Genomic DNA, 16,845 nt, shown 5'->3' on the forward strand with positions numbered 1-16,845 from the left:
AATCATGCATGGTCATAGCTGTCCCTCAAAGTTGATACAAATTTTATTGGAGTTTTTGGCTCTGTTTAAGCCTTCAGAAGACATATTTGTACTCAACATAGGCTCTTGATTTATTTTCCTTACTGAGATAAGTAGAAACACTCTCACAAAAAACAATGAACAGAAAACAAATCCCTTCAGGGTCTGAACAGCAGACCTCACAAGTCTGAAAAATCATTTTGGTTCTCATTTTCAGAGCACCCAAACACCTTGTGGGAATATACAAAGATTTTTTAAATATTTTTTTTCTTTATTCTCCACGATCTTTTCTTTTTTAAAAAAACAATTTGACTTGTCTTATGCAAATCTTTCTTTTTCACTTTCCACCCTGAACATGGGCAAAATGCACCATTGACATCAATATGTTTTGTATAGAGCTACCACAGGTTACTCTATACAACCACAGGTGGCAGTGTGGTGACTCTATATAAAACATATTGATGTCAATGGGGCATTTTGCCCATGTTTAGGGTGGAAAATAAAAAAGAAAGATTTGCATAAGACAAGTCAAATTGGTGTTTTCAAAAAGAAGGGATCATGGAGAATAAAGAAAAACATATTTAAAAAAAGAGTTCAGACTTGTGAGGTCTGCTGTTCAGACCCTGAAGGGATTTGTTTTCTGTTCATTGTTTTTTGTGAGAGTGTTTCTACTTATCTCAGTAAGGAAAATAAATCAAGAGCCTATGTTGAGTACAAATATGTCTTCTGAAGGCTTAAACAGAGCCCAGCCAAAAACTCCAATAAAATTTGTATCAACTTTGAGGGACAGCTATGACCATGCAGGATTATCCAGACCAAACGTGACAATTTTGCTACATACTATTCCTATTTATGTACCAGCATGCAAAATTTGAGCCTCCTACATGGTTTAGTTCTTGCACTGTGGGCTTGTGAACTTTGACAAAAAAAAGAGGCCGAACAAAATCGACACCCTCCTCCCACTGTAAAACTGTCTGTATCTTGGAAAGTATTGATCTTAGATAAGAGTAATTTTACAGTGTGTCTCCTGGGTAACATAGGTACACCTGGTAATTTTTTCAGAATTTTTTGAGACCTAAGTGCGTGGGCCCTGGTTGAACTGACGTGGAATGACCCTTAAGCAACCTGATAGGTGAGGCTTGTCTTGCACAAGAATTGTCTAAGCCATTTGATGACTTCCAAATTATGTTTTTAAGCTGTCAAGACATGTTGAAAAATGTTGCCACAGGCAAACTTTTTTTTTCATGAATCCTTTTTGTTGTTCCAGATGTACAGATATTAATGGAACATGCCAACATTTTGGGAAATTAGCTTATTCCCCATCTCCCCCAGAGTTACATAATGCATATCCTTCTTGCGCATGAAGCAACTCTGTCTGACGCACCCACCAGCTCCCCACCAACTAGCCTATAGCTAGCCTAGGCTAGCCATGGAACCAACTAGCCTATAGCTCCCAAAAGTGACAAAATAACTCAACATTTCCTTAGTGTAGTGCCACTTGTTTTGACTATCACTACACTAAGAAGAACATTGGTATGCCATCCTGGCTAATGCAACCTTGGGCATAGGGAAGCTCCAGTCACTCACACACAATGCATGCAGGAGTCGAGTTGAAAGACGGATTAGTAACTGATCATTTGTTGCAGCCCACTCAAAATGATTGAATGCTTTTACAGCCCTGCGGCTTCCACAGATGAATATTTTTTATTTTGATGTCAGAGTATTTAATTAGTTGGTTGCTATCGGGATATAAAAAGGATTTCAGGTAATATACCAAAAAGAAAATCTCCCATCCTACATTTAAACACTCAGGAAGGAGTAGAAATTGTAGCTCTCTTAAAAACAAGTGTTCAACTTCTCTTTGTTCATTCTTTTTCCCCCAACATAAGTATCCAGGTATAGAACAGAACTTAGGACAAGAGGTACTGTATGTGACTGGCCAGCATGCCCTCAATGCTACAGTCTTACCCCCATTACTACACATGACCACTGAGCTCCTACTAGAAAAAAAAATCATCTGAAACATCTAAAGAATACAAATTTAATGTCATATCTGCAATATCTTTATGCAAAATCCGACTGTCTTATTCACTATTCTGCACAATCCATGGCCTAGTCGCATACTGTCAGGATGGGCAAAGGTAAGTCATAAAGAATATGAAAAGAACATTGTTATCTATTTTTACAAATCAAAGAGTGGTTACAGCCAAATGGATGGATTCTGCCACATAATCAACATTGCGGCTGTTGATTGCACTTATATTCAGACACCCAATATCCAAGAGGTAGACATGTCTCCTTTTGCCCAGAAACTCCACTTGATGACCTAAAAACCAGAAGACAAGCGCAGCAGTCGTAGTTAGCCAACTCTCATTTATCTTTCTCTCCTGCAGAGTCAATCAGCCTGCCGCAGCTGGGTGAAGGGTTACTCATTTACCGCGTGTGAATGTTAAACTCACAAGTCTACACACAGGGACTAAGGAAGCTGGTAATTATCGGTTCTCATTTTACGCTTAACTGCAAGCATGAGCCTCTCCAATCTCAGTTACAATTCAAAGAGGACAAGTCAACTGCTTTCAATGTGTGCCTATGGCCCAACCACGGCCGTGGGTATATTCTTACCAACCCCACTCCCACTTGTGTCATATTGCTTAAATATACAGTCGCAGTTTGTTTTGATTGATTTTTTCATTGATTAAAACATCAATGTGCAATGATGCTGTGTCATAAAGAGGCTTAGACTTGACATTCATGATGCTCTTTGGACAAGGAACACTGACTGTCATTGAATTATTCAGCTGTGTCTTTTTTATTCTCTTTTGTATAAACTACATTCATATTTAAACAGAACAGATTCAACAGACACCGAAGGTTGCTGGTCTACTGTATAAATTTCGACCCAAAAAGAACACACTGTATGTGTTTCAAATTTCAATTACGGTATGTGTTGCAACAAAGTAAACAAAGTAAACAGATTCAACACTCACCACTGAGGCCAGTGCAGCAGTAGAGTCCGGTTTGTTTGGTCAGGTGGTCCCACTGCCCTGGACATCCCAGCAGCCTCAGTTTCTCCCTGAGCTGCTCCCTAATTAGCATGCACCTCTCCACCTGACTCCTCACACCTTCCTGCCTAAAGTGGCACATGAACCATGTGGGTGAAGCTGAGAACTCATGAGAGACAATCACCCGTTCCTTTATGTTACAATATACAGTAAACCATTTTTATTTATTATTATATATACCGGTAGATATATATTAATATACAATATACATGAACATATTTATAAATATTCTTAAATGTATTTGGAAATAAATACTCAAATATTAAGTTAAATAATTTATATTGATATAAAAAGGACAGTACATGCACAATTCAGAAATAAATTGGTTTGACAAGGTTCAGACAGTGACAGTTTTTCCCAAAACAATTGCCCATTTATTGAAAGAGAGAACATACCTGAATACTAAGTGTATGGGATGGGGAATTACAAACAAACATGACCACCCTTCTCAGGGTCATCTACAACAGTATTTTACTGGACGTGACTGACTCACCACTCAATAAGGTGTGCAGGGTTACTGAGGACGGTAGCCACCACACGGGCACCACCTGTTGGTGGAGAGGACCACAGAGTTTGGACTGACTTCTCCAACTGCGACTGGACAGCCAGCAGGAAGCTGTTGTGCTTCAGCACACACAGGAGGTGTCCAACCTGCTCCCCTGGAAAATCAAAGCTGCCGTGAGTAGAGAAGAGGGATGCCACTTACGCATCCATCAGAAGTTTCTCAGTATCAGATACGTCATGTCGTTTTCTTGACCTTTTCGTGTGTCCACTAACTATTGACTCTTTCAACAGTATAAACAAACATTAGCATTCCCATGGCATTTCCAGTGGCACAGAAAACAACATTGAGCCAATGCAAACTTGGGGTCAAAACAAATTAAAGTCAATATTTTATAGAAAACTAAGCTAAAGTCCAATTAATTTTCAATTCAAAGTAGCTGTGTTGACTTTGAACGTTTCAACCAGAAACCCTCTAGGAACCAACTGAAAGTTTTTCAGTTTATTTGAAGTATACAATCTGTTCGGGTTCAATCAATTGTTTGAAAATCTCTGAAATTATTCAACACACCTAAGATTCACCTTTACATTTATTCATTTTGCAGACGTGTTTATCCAAAGCGACTTACAACAATACAGTGATAAAGTTCATATTAATGAACCTGAACCTTTGAGTTTCATGCTAGCTAGCACTAGTTGTTCTAGCCATGCTAGTGGGCACGAGTGAATATCATAACAGAAGGGACTTTGAGTCTTACCATACAAGCCAAATGTGTGGCAGAAGGACTGTGCACACATAACCTCCAGACCCAAAGACACACAATGACGAACAGGCCAAGCATCCTTCTCATAGCTCTTAGAAAAGCCTTGTTCTGACATCAGGAAGAAAGGAAATAATCTCCTCTGCTGTTTGAGAGAGAGAGATAAAGATAGATTTAAGGGAAAGGGACAGCATTCCAAGAATGCATTTCAGAATGTTAAAATTGTTTTGTTTTTTAAACAATTAAACCTTTCCAAAACATTTGTATAAAAGCTCATAGGTCATCTAGTGAGGTAGAACTGGCCTTGTACCATCATGACATCTGCCACGAGTTTCCAGTCATCTACAGAGAGGTCGGCACCTGTGGGGTAGTGGCCAGAGACGGACAAGACAACTACACTCTGTTCAGGGGCCTCCTCCAGATCCTTCAGCACGTTCTCCGCACACACTCCCAAACTATTCGCATCCCAGTAGCGGTAGTAGCACACATTCCCAAACCCTGCTGCCTCAAAGGTCTCGGCAAGTGAGTCTGAAAAAGCAAGAGAGGATTAGACCTTATTTTAAAGAAGTCACAGAGCGAGGGATATAGAATTTGGAAAAATGTGAGTAAGGCATATGAAGTGTAGAAGATTTGCAACACATGATATTGAGATTCCAGCATTTAACAGGAAGCCCTCCAGAAACATTAGTTTCTGTTCCACTCATGCACAAAGTCATTATGTCTCTGACTTATTAGGTCTCCCTCTCGATTCCAGAATTTAGAAGCAAATGCTAATAGCTTGCTTTCTTGTGTTTCACCTCCCTATGTTCTTGTTTCACAGCTACATCAACCATTTTAAAATGCCCATAATATGGTTATGTTGTGACTCTGGTGCTTCCACACGTAAGCCTATACAAACTTGGGGGAAAAAAACATCCATGCTGTTTTGAGTGAGATACGGGTCTCTGAATGTATTCTGTCTTCAGTCTCCGGGTGAGCTGTTCAATTAATTTCGAATTCAATTCGATTCCTGTTGCAATTGGGTTTCGACAGTTTTAACTTTGGGAACCTCTGGCCTAGCCTATGCTGGAAGCGACCCAGGCCATCCGGTAATAGGCAGCCGATTTCACAAATGCTTTTAAACTTTTGAATAGGGGTACATCAACTCTAGTGGGCTTATATACCGACCCAAGTTTTACCCATTATCATTTAACATTGTTAGGCCATGTTACATCATACATGCAGAAAGGTGTCTGAATTGATTCTGCTATGGTTATTGTATTTAGCAGACGTTTCGGCTAAACTCCCATAACTTGACTATTAGGCCACTTTACTACTAAAATTCAAACAGAACCGTCAATTACTTTTGTCACACATTCTTTATTATTCCTGCATAACAAATAGCATTTGATCACTGGCAGTCAGAGGCTTTCTGGTGCAGAATCCTCCAACATCATGTCATCGACATGACTCGTATTCCCTGGCTTTTCATGCTGCCCGTTGACGTAAACATGGAATCAGTTCCGGAGTGGGACATGGCCAACAACAGCTCATTTGCATTTAAGGCAACAGGCCCCAGATACAGCCTATTCCGAAAGGGACTGAAACTGGCAAGAATGGAGCTGCTGATAATGTGTAATCTGAGGGGACATGTTTTGTGCAACCCATAGGCCTATATTGAAAATAGTCATAATATGGGCACTTTAAAACTTCATCTGCAGTTCCATTATCTAACTGAAAACAGCATCTAAACCTATTTGTTCCCTGTAATAAAAGGGACAGTCCATATTCACGCTCATGACCTACCCACCATCACAGGGTGAGGGCAGCAGGATGGGTCCACTCCAGGATGCGCTGTTGTTACACCAACGCCTCAGCAGCTCTGCGCCCAGCCTCACCGCTCCCATACAGCCCACTGCCTGCACCCCCAGCACCTGCAACCAGCAAATGAAGCCCTCCAGTCAGTTACAGCAGTCGTTGACCAATGTCTTACTAAAGCGCCTGTACCTATGGATTTGAAGCCCTGCACGAGATACATTACCTCTTTAAATCGATTGTACAGCGTAGTTACCAGAGGGGCACAGAGAACATTAAACACATGGGGGGGGGGTGATTCACAGTATCAGCAGCACAGCACTGATGGTTTACACCTCCGGCCACCCACGTCAAAATGACTGTCCCTTACGGTAGTCATTGTCCAGAGTGATATCTGATTTCTTTTAGCGGGACATGTTTACATGTGGTAAATCACCCCCACACTTGAATGTAATGTGATTAAAGGGACACTGATGGTTTGTTTAATTCCAGTCATGGGTTTAAACATGCTGACCTCATCTTCAATGTCAGTGCAAAAGACAAATAATTTTTTGTGCCCTGTTCAAATAAACTATGAGTTCTTGCGTCAGGCTGAGGTATCTGTGTGTCCAGCTGGTGGGTCCTGATTAAGGAGGTGGGCCCTACTTGTGTATTTTACAGGCCCACTCAACACCAAGCCTGTTTAATCCTATGGCAACATCTGAGAAGGGATGCTGATTTCTACAACAACAAATTGTCAGGTTACCCTGTTTTCCACGATGGCAGGACTGTCTTTTCCCAGTGTGAGCTCCACCACTCTCTTGGTCAGTTCAGTTAGACCAAGAGGTGGCAGATACCCAGGAGTGAGGGTTGGGTCTGATCCAATTTGTTGCTTTATTTTCCATATGAGGGGAAGTACTGTGGTCTGGCCATCTTCATTAAGATACTCTGCAAATTAGAGGAGATAAAGAGGCAGCAATAATTTCATTAGGCTATCTATATTATAGCCTACTGCTGTATATTGTAAAGGTTAAACGTCAACAGGTCTTAGTTATTCATAAGTTAGGCTATTCTAAGTAATGCCCCCTTGTAGTGCTCGATTGTAAAATGAAAACATTAATTGGCAGATATCCACGCGCCATCAATTGATAGAAATTACAAAACCAAAGGTGATCCGAGTTTTCGGAGCTGACTTCCACTCACCACGTCCTGCAAGATTCACCTTCTCTGGGTGAGCGTCTCTCCTGAAATCAGCCAAAATCTTAGACTCCTGTTTTGGTGGAGCTGTAGGGATGTTCGTAAATACGGATATGACAGACATTGATATTGATTGTTTTGATTATTTTATCGGTAAAACATGCCGCTCAGTCGCCTTTCACCACTGCGACCCTGGCTGCTTAGGTTTCATCATGGTTGTTGACGTGTATTTCCCCCGTCTAATCGTGCATCAGCTCATTAACGTTAGTTTGTTGACTGCCTGTTGCCATGTTACCTGGTGTGACGGGCGTTTCTTGGTGACAACAGAGCCATGTAGAGAAAGTGTTCGGTCATGGTAGAGAGAAAATAGAAATAGCTACCTGATTATTAAATTAATTGATTATTATTAATATTATTATTTTTTTTTTAAAGGTAGCCAGGCTAAAAAACATGGAAAAACATGTAGGCTAGCATCGCTCCAAAAAATGCTATGAAGGCCCAGCTTTGCAAAGAATATAGTCTACCCATTAATAAGCACAGATCTCAAACAAATCTTGAGAAATAATAAAAATGAAAGGAAGGAGAACCCACAGAGCATATAGGCCAATGTTGTAAATAGCACTTTCTGGTAAACATGTATTATTGTTATTGTTTATTTAGTTTCTCTAATACATATTTCAAAATTGCAAACATGATGGCACACAAATGGACGGCTACTGTCCATTAACATATAGCAGTTAGCTTTGAGGAATTAATATTTAAGGTTGACAGCTTTTGAGGCCATGATGAAACCCTTCACATGATAGCCCACACTGAATTCCAGTGCCGTTTCCATGGTTTATACTGTAGGTCAAGATTCATCTTCTTCCAATCCAACTGCAAAACATTCAGACAAGTATAGGGTCCAATAAGTTTCTTATTCTTAACACCTCATTCTTGGTGATGTCCAATGTGGTAAGTCAAACAACTAAATGATTTCAGTAGGCTTTGTCTGAAATAACAAACACTGAAAAAAATCCTTTACTTACTAGTTATATGCTGACCAGTGATGAAGACAGGGCCTTGCCCTGAGGCGAGTTTGAAAGTGACTGGTGGTATAAGCTCAAATGCTTGGAAACTAACCTGGGGAAAATAGGCTCATGATACGGACATGCTTTAACAGTTCAACTTTCAGGTTAGGGTCACATATAAATTTACCACATTTGGGAGTATGTCATACAGTATATCCAAACCCTTCAAATATTCAGCGACAACATCGTTAAGGCACAAAAAGAAAATGTGTATAATGAAAGTGAATGGGAGTCAATTTAACTGGTAGCAAATGCCATATATATCCAGTAGCAGGTGCCAGGGAAATGTCACACTAGAACGTCTTAGCCATGTCCATTAGTGTTATTTTGGAACAGAGTTCCAATCAGTACAAGTTATTTGCTCACACAAACAGTTTGGTTGTATCTTTCGATACAAAACTAAACAGGCCACAGATGCATTGTCTGCAGTTATTTACCAATATGTTTTGGTGCAGGTATATGTGCTTTGTGACAAGCAAGCAGTCAATTTTGACTCACCATGGGCATGGTATGACGCAGGGTGGCAATAGGTACTTCCTTAACCCTCCCATCTCCATCACAAACAGCAACCACATGCATATCATCACTGGCACCAGCACTCAGACAGATCTGGGAGCAGACAGGGGGGGGGGGGGGGTGCATTTGTAAAACAGGCGAACTGTGTTATTGTAAAAGGCTATTTCATAAGTAAAACATTGTGTCTACTCTGCATATGATATGCCTGGATTACAGTGGTACTAATGCTGCATTCCAGACAACTCGGACGTCGGAGGTCGAAGTGGTGTTCCATTGTATTTTTTCCCAGTAGGAGGTCAGAATTCTTGACCTCCCAGTTTGTCTGGAATGAAATTGGGAGATTCCAACTAGGACATTTTTGACTTCAGAGTTGTCTGGAATGCAGCATAAATGCTGGCTTCTGTAATGACAAGCAACAGAATAAACCCTGTTCTAAACAAGGGCTGATCCCAGTGGTGGCATGATGTTTGTGAATGTGCCATTACTCATTGTTTCACGCAACAAAAGCTAACTCTTACCGTTTTGACAAAGAACTGACACTCCAAGGGGTAGTCCACTTCGAAAACTGCTGTTGCTTTGGAGGAAGTCAGCTCACAGCCTGGTTATAGAAACAATGCAGATGACACAATGATTCAGAGACAGGAAACACTGAGAGAGTACTTCTCACAAACTTCAGATTATACATGTTTTGGAATTCATATGTAAATCACACAGACAGATAGACAACTGAGGGAGTTTTGTCCTGATACGAGATCTAGTGGCTGATGTGACACACTTACCCCAAGGTACATAAACTTTGTCTGAGATGGATGAACAGGATGAACAAAATGAATTTATGCTGTCATCTTTCGGGACCTCAATCATCGCCATCAACTTTTGGAAGACAGCCCAACTGCAAACTTATGAGATATGCTTAAAAGTGGTATGTGTGTGTTACTGTAACAACTAAAAAATATATAGGCTAGGCCTTTTTTTTAGAAGCACCACCAGTATATTTTCTGGAAGAGTAGCCTAGGCCTAGGCTACTATAGTAAGAACACTGAAACAAGAACACTACACTATACTGCAGGCCGTGTTTTATTGCAAACACAATTTGGGTTTGGGAAACATGCATAACTTGGGTTACTGGCAAGATGTCATAGCATCTTCCGCCCAAACTATACACAATTTGACGGCTAAAATTACCAAAAATCTTAACAGTCGTTTGAAAGTCAACAAAGATTAAGAAAATAGTTGGTGATACTCACTTATCCGACGGCTAAAGATGTTTTTTTTTTTTTTTTTATCCGACGACGCCGTGGGAGTCCAGCGTAGACGGTTACGTCGATTGAACTGTGACCTCTTGTTTGATTACCTGCAGGTGCACCCGAATGTAGCCTAGTAATTCTACCCAACTCTTTTAGCACAGTTTATTTTTTTGTCCACTAGGTAGAGCCATTCGACTGGAAGAATCTTGTTTGCCTTTTGACGACTCACAAAGACTTAACTGCCGCTCGCGATAGATGTTTTTGAACTCAACAGTAGCCTAGGTCCGTAGCAGAGAGGGTTAACGCGGATTTAATTTGAGAGATCAACAGCTTTAGAACGTAACAGTTTTCATGAGGTCAGACATTTCCCAAATATTCAGTTTTAAGCGGCTGGAACGTTGAGGTGAGGCCTGGTCATACTTCATAAGGTTTGCTTTCTTACAAAACAAGCCCCAGGTCTGGTTAATGGTGTGTATATTTCGGTTTGAGAAGAAGAGATTAAAGTTTTCTGCTTCGGTTTTAATGTTGAAATGTTTAAGATATAGGGCCTATAGGCTATTAGAAAAAAAAGTTCAGCACTATGCATAGGCTTTTCTAAGAGTCTCTGATTGTTGATAAAGGTCTCTCATTTATTTAATCTCATGGGTATTTCCGTAGACACTTGGCTCAAGGGTACAAATCCACATCAATCAACTAAAAACTGACTATTTGATGTCAGTATAGCTCTTTTAAATTCTCTAAAATATAATTATTGCATGGATGATCAAGAAGGTGATCAAGAAATGCATGGCATCACAATTATTTTAAAAGAAAAAATATTAAAGTTAATCAGTGCACAGTTTTCAATGTATCACCACACCAACTGTGTTCTAGTTTATTTCTAAAATTAAAAAAGTAGTTTGACATCTGAGCCAGTTGGTGTTGTTCTCTAGCTGCACCATCCTGCTGTTAAAAGGCCTCATAACTTGCTCTCACATAGTTGTGGAGGGTGAGACCTCTGCCTCCCTGCCCTTTAATTTATCTGATAAAAGGAAAAACCCATCCAGCGAGCTGGGCAACGTTTTTTTTTTTTATCTTGTCTCACAAAGACTCTCCCCATCCCAAGAAACATCTCATGTGTGGCACCCATATCTGCTGTGTCCTACCATCTGCTGAGCGAGACTTGCCTACTTATCTGTAAAACCAGTACAAGACACTGGTCAATAGGTTTAAATAGACAGCACTCTTTGGAGAGCCTAGAAACCTGGCCATGTATAAGGGATCCTATATATTGTGAAGAATACTTCTCACACTGTTATGTTAAAGTTTGTGACACTTATGGCACTTAGTATATAAATTGTATCTATCCTGTTTCTCCCATTTCATTCATGGGTAGTCTTCTTGTTAGAATGCTAATAGGTACAGATGTTTTTTGTCTTCTTTTGCTCTGACATGTAGTCTTTGGTGGCCCACTGGGCTCAATAATACCAGTCACCTTTTGTTCTACTAGTTTAAACTGTGGGAGGTTATTCTCCACAGCAGATGGTAAAATATGATTACGGTGACATTACAGTCCCCTGGCTGGTGAAAGGAGTCAGGAACAAGAATTACCTGATACTAATCAGGTTGTGCTCCCCTGGAATTGGAGCAAGACTTGGCTAATTGTTTCCATGTGCAGTGCAAGAGATAAGTGTGTTTAGCCAAACACACACACACACACACACACACACACACACAAACACATTACCATCCTTACATTAGAATCATACTTCACACCAAGGCACTGGTCCAAATTGTTGTGCAACCAAGCGTACAATTATCTTGATTTACCACCATATAGAATATATAAATGGACACACACACAGTGAATGTTTACTGAATACCACCCCTTACTTCCTACCCCATCTTTCCCCTTTGCTGTCCAAAATCATGTTGCACATTATGATGACACTGAATTGTTGAGGTAGATTCTTTAATATGTATTACTATTATTTCTCTCACCCCTAACATGTTTTCAGGAAATAAATTGAAGGAGAATCTTTAGTATGCTGAACCATACATCTCTGAAATAAAAAAAAAAAACAGTCACTGTTCTGATATAAGGGTTGAATCACTGGATGACACCATCATATAACAATTACAGGCTTATCTGCATCGTGTTTGACTGAGTCAGTGACAATATTATGTTTTCCTATTTCCCAGCGATTGCTTCAGCCTCTTTTGTAATGTATGTGACTTTATGATAAATGTGTGGTCTGGACAGACTGTTCGGGAATCTTTTGAAGAGTTCCACATGCTTGGCAGCGGAAGGCTTCTCTACTGTACTGCCGCATCACCAGAACACCCTGGGGCCCCGCTTGTGTTTTTTATCCACTTTGAAACCAACAAGAACACAGTGAACAATAATGAAGGTATGTTTTGAATGAAGGTATGTTTGTCATTACTGTTGATATTCCTATCACTTATCACATACATTTGACAGGACTAGTGACTTTTTTTGTCTATTAATTCTGTGACACAATTGTTGTAAACACTGGCACAGACTAAAGTGCTTTGTAACTAATTTGCTTACTCTGCCTGTACTTACAAGCAGGCCGAGCAGGGAGAGGTCACAAAGCTAACGAGAGGTCACAAAGCTAACATGAACTTGAAGGAGAGGTCATGAATGCTAAGGTAAACTGGAAACATGGTTGTTTCCTCTTTCATTTGCAAACCTCGGTCTTTGAAATAGTCACTAAAAATGGGCAAATCTGAACAAAGGAACAAAGACATGGTGTAATGCAAACACAAACTGTGACACATCCCTCTGATCTGTCCCCCTCTACAAGTTATGTAACCACTTTGAGTTGATGATTCAGGTAGAGGTTGCCATTTATATTATGCCATTTCCAGTAGCAGCAACTGGAATCCATGCATTTCCACGGAATTATTTTTGGAATCTGATCCCTTATCATTATCACCCTCGACTTATCGTGACTAAATTCAAGATGGCTGCAAACGCTAAACTTCGTGAAGATACTGTCTGTATAAATCATCTTGTAAGTAAAGTACCAGTGCTTTTTTAAAGTTCTCAATGTCTCGTTTTAAATGTCAGGGCCCTCGGAAGTCTACCAATGAAGTGTGGAGATACATTGAGCCTCGTAAATGGTGTAAAACAGTGATTTATTTGCATGGCTAGCCCGATGCCGAAGCACCACCATTGAAAAAGCTGTTGGTAGCATCGGCTAACTAGCGCCAGATTTTGGAGTGCAGGGGACAAGCCAAGATGGGCTATGAGACATACGTTCACACTCGGTATCATGTTTCAACACACTTTAGGTCAATATCACACCGGAATTCTCCTTTAAAGTTAACATATCACTCATTTAAATCATATAAGTTTGAGCTGAATCACAAAAACAGTGACAGCAGTTTAACAAAAACAAAGCTCAAGAAAATAAATACTTTCATACCTAAAAAACAGTTTTTTTTACAATAAATCCTGGAGCAGTTCAGGAATCTCCTTGCTTTTTCTCTGCTGGGGGGGGGGGGGGGGGGGCATCCAACTGAGCATATACAGTGTGAGTGTCATCACTCTACGTTGTTTCTGATTGGAGAAAATTGACATGTTGCAACCATCCCCTGTTGCAACTGTCCCCGGTCTCCCCTATGTGTGAGAAGTATTTCTTATGGATTGGATGGAGTAATCTAGAATCTAATGCATTCTAGGGCTTTTTTCAAATTAGCTGAAATATTGTAAATACAGTAAGGTGCATGTGTACAAAAACACACCAAGGTGAACTCAAACCAGACAGGCTGTGTTGGTGGGGTTTGTTCACCCGCCCAAAGCATTTTTTTTACCTCCAAAGTAAAGTTCAAACATTTTCTTTTTGTAACCATTGCCAGGCAGCTGATTAGAGCTCTTCTCAGGTCGACATTTCTCTATTATATATTCTTTATTCTAATATATTATTTTATTATATTATTCAATATATTATTTATATATATATTATATTAATATTTAATATATTATTTATATTTTGAGGTACTGCCTTTTTGATTGCCATGATATAGCCTACCGGTAATACCGGTAATCAAGATTAGAATAATCAAGATTAAAAAAGGCTTGAAATATCACTTTATGTGTAGACTTTCACGTTTTGGAATAAATTACTTGAAAAAAAATTACTTTTCCATGACATTCTCATTTTTTGAGATGCACCTTTATAGCTTGCTGCTTCAGGCTGTATGAGCCTATATCATTCTAATTTCCTTAGTGTTGTATATGCATTAATGTTATGATAGGGATCATTTAGCTGAGAGGCCTTTTTGAGCTTGGCAATTAGTAAGCCCCACTTCAATAACCCGTCCCTTATTGTTGTGTCTTGCTGGTTTAGGATATGCAGTTGCTTCAGGCATCCGTTTCAGTGAGTCAAGAGGAAGTAGCTGATGCTGCACAGGTGAGCAATCAAATAAATGTAGGTTTAAGATAGTGGTTTTAGCATGTGAAAGAGAGGCATGCAGGAGGGAGAATATGTGGCAGGGTAGAAATTAGGAAGGGACAATCAGTATTATTTGGATGGTTTTATTCAGCATGTAAAGGACATAAAGGTTAAGGCAGGGAGTTATTTATAATTTGGCTAAAATCATTTCAATTATGCACACACACACACACACACACACACACACACACACACATTTAAATACACCCTTGGAGAAACCCCAAGCCAGCCAGTTTTGAAAACCTATCCAGGACGAGTAATCGAACCTAGGGAGAAATGTTTCTCTGTTTTGACTGTGGCTAGAATATTCGTTCGGAAAAATATGTGTGCTTTTGTTTCCCATGCAGGGTTTTTTTCAGTCCATGACATAGACGATGCATTTGTGATGATAGGATTTTCTGGAAAGCAGCAATAGAACTCATGAAACTGACACATCACACACACTCTGCCTTCAATCAAAAGAATATTTTCTAACATGGCAACATATTAGACAATTAAGCTTTTTGAATCTTAAATCTTGAATCTTGAATGGGACTGTGGACTGCAACAGCGTTGAGCCAGGAGCGCCTAGGCTTACATACATGCTGTCTCTCGCTGAGAAGAGTATAAAGCATGGCAAACAACAGGTTCAGTGCTTCACCGCTTGGCCCTCAGCATGCTGAAAAGAACAGATACAGATACTAACTACATCAAAATGATTGGAGAGTTGGTTACATTTCCTGCAGTGAAAGAGCTGCCATTGTGTGGAGATCAGGACAGTATACTAATATAATGATGAGGAGTGTTAAGTGTGTTGATGGCCTGGCTGCTGGGCTGTTTGTGAAATTATACGAATACACCCTTGAGAAGGATACAAAATTGCCTGACATTGTTAAGAAATTTCCAAAGAATGACAAATACACCTCTAAAACATTTCAGAACGAACCAACTACGCATGCTGAAAATAGTCATAAGAAATTTGGGATAAATAGATTCACCAAGCTACTGCATGATACTGCATGATATACTGCATGAACAGTCATTGTATGCAATCCGGTGCCATAGGAACACTTGATAGGTTTACTTGAACTGAGGCAGTTTGATATAGAGTATATTGCAGATAAATTCTTGATCACATTTCACACACAGGTTTTCATCCAGGAAACATGCTTAGGCAGTGGTCCAGAGTGGAGTTAAAGATGGGGTGCAGGCTATAGTGCAAAGACAGCTTGGTGAATGCACTCCTTACATTCACTGTTGTAACCACCAACCACATTAAGCTGTTGTGCATGCTATTGAAATTGAACTTTGTGCCAAAATACCATTATGTCACACAGAAATACAGCTGCCCTTTCCTCAAGAAGCTGTTGCAAATTAGATGGACAAGTCATTATGACGAGCCTAATGTGTGGTTCAACAATGAAGAGGTGATCTTTGACATAGCCTACTGTCGATGGTGTCAGGTGATGAGGGCACCTCTGCTGAACTGGGCGAAGAGGCAGCAGGGTTTAATGTCAAGGTACACAGCAACTGTTTGCTTATTTGTCATCTACCTTAGACAACAGGATACATAATTCTCTTCTCATATGTGCAACCCAGTATGATACCATTATCTTAGCTTAGCATAATTTACTGGGAGTGTGCTACACCAGTTTGTCTACAGCTCTCTTTTAGTCATAGGCTAGCTGTAGGCTAGCTGGTGTAGCCCACTTCCAGTGAATTATGTTTAGCTAGGCTAATGGTATCACACTGGGTTATTACACGATCAGAGAGGGGAAAGGTATGTAGGCCCAGAGCTGTACATAGAGAGAGTTTGGCCAACTCCGTCATGTTGGTTACCAATGTCAGATAACTCTATAACAGGCATGTTATCATCAACGTTTGTCAATAAATAAAAGGCCCTTACAGATCCAACATGGTTCCCATTCGATTTCCTAGTTGGCCAAACTCTCTCTATACAGCTCTATGTAAGCCTCTTTTACAACTCTGGAGTAGATGATGAATGAGCTAATTTCCCAAGAAGTCGTAGTCCTCTAAGAAGCACACGTTTTGTCATTGGCAGGGTTCTGGTCCATGTTCTTTGAAAGCCTGATTTCACAGTCACAGTGTGTAGACATCAGTTGAAGCACTACAAAATCTGGAAAGTAGCCTACACATGCATGCACGCACACACACACAAACACACATAATACCGGTAGGCTAATGTCCCTCCCACCCACGCACCCACACACACACACATACACATACACACACAAACTCAG

At 40.1% G+C, this 16,845-nt stretch overlaps 2 protein-coding genes and 1 long non-coding RNA gene across 7 annotated transcripts; 1 reads left to right on the top strand and 2 right to left on the bottom strand.

Annotated features, from left to right (window-relative positions):
• Positions 1 to 2,045: 2,045 nt before the first annotated feature.
• got1l1 (glutamic-oxaloacetic transaminase 1 like 1) lies at positions 2,046 to 7,601 on the bottom strand. 2 transcript variants are annotated; one of them, XM_042102161.1, is made up of 8 exons: positions 7,319 to 7,601; positions 6,882 to 7,063; positions 6,132 to 6,255; positions 4,653 to 4,870; positions 4,340 to 4,484; positions 3,574 to 3,739; positions 3,006 to 3,148; positions 2,046 to 2,344 (listed from the first exon to the last, which is right to left on the bottom strand). In XM_042102161.1, the coding sequence occupies exons 1-8, from the start codon at positions 7,434 to 7,436 to the stop codon at positions 2,208 to 2,210; spliced, it is 1,233 nt and encodes a 410-aa protein (XP_041958095.1). In that variant the 5' UTR covers positions 7,437 to 7,601; the 3' UTR covers positions 2,046 to 2,207. The 2 variants fall into 2 exon arrangements, with proteins under 2 accessions (XP_041958095.1, XP_041958093.1); XM_042102159.1 differs by having other exon boundaries at positions 4,340 to 4,487; positions 7,319 to 7,600.
• Positions 7,602 to 7,860: 259 nt separating this feature from the next.
• On the bottom strand, positions 7,861 to 10,277 carry npm2a (nucleophosmin/nucleoplasmin, 2a). Of its 3 annotated transcripts, none has more exons than XM_042102164.1 (6): positions 10,146 to 10,272; positions 9,678 to 9,771; positions 9,417 to 9,496; positions 8,881 to 8,991; positions 8,341 to 8,434; positions 7,861 to 8,188 (listed from the first exon to the last, which is right to left on the bottom strand). In XM_042102164.1, exons 2-6 carry the CDS (start codon positions 9,766 to 9,768, stop codon positions 8,163 to 8,165), a joined length of 402 nt encoding a protein of 133 aa, XP_041958098.1. In that variant the 5' UTR covers positions 9,769 to 9,771; positions 10,146 to 10,272; the 3' UTR covers positions 7,861 to 8,162. The 3 variants fall into 3 exon arrangements, with proteins under 3 accessions (XP_041958098.1, XP_041958097.1, XP_041958096.1); XM_042102163.1 differs by having other exon boundaries at positions 7,862 to 8,188; positions 9,678 to 9,790; XM_042102162.1 differs by having other exon boundaries at positions 7,864 to 8,188; positions 9,678 to 9,797; positions 10,146 to 10,277.
• LOC121716030 lies at positions 10,277 to 15,456 on the top strand. Of its 2 annotated transcripts, none has more exons than XR_006033734.1 (5): positions 10,277 to 10,548; positions 12,388 to 12,535; positions 12,715 to 12,797; positions 14,501 to 14,563; positions 14,953 to 15,456. It is a non-coding gene; the product is annotated as an uncharacterized LOC121716030 (long non-coding RNA). The 2 variants fall into 2 exon arrangements; XR_006033735.1 differs by having other exon boundaries at positions 10,278 to 10,548; positions 12,718 to 12,797.
• Positions 15,457 to 16,845: the final 1,389 nt, after the last annotated feature.

The sequence above is a fragment of the Alosa sapidissima genome, chromosome 8 (genome assembly GCF_018492685.1).
Source record: "Alosa sapidissima isolate fAloSap1 chromosome 8, fAloSap1.pri, whole genome shotgun sequence".
Taxonomy (NCBI): domain Eukaryota; kingdom Metazoa; phylum Chordata; class Actinopteri; order Clupeiformes; family Clupeidae; genus Alosa; species Alosa sapidissima.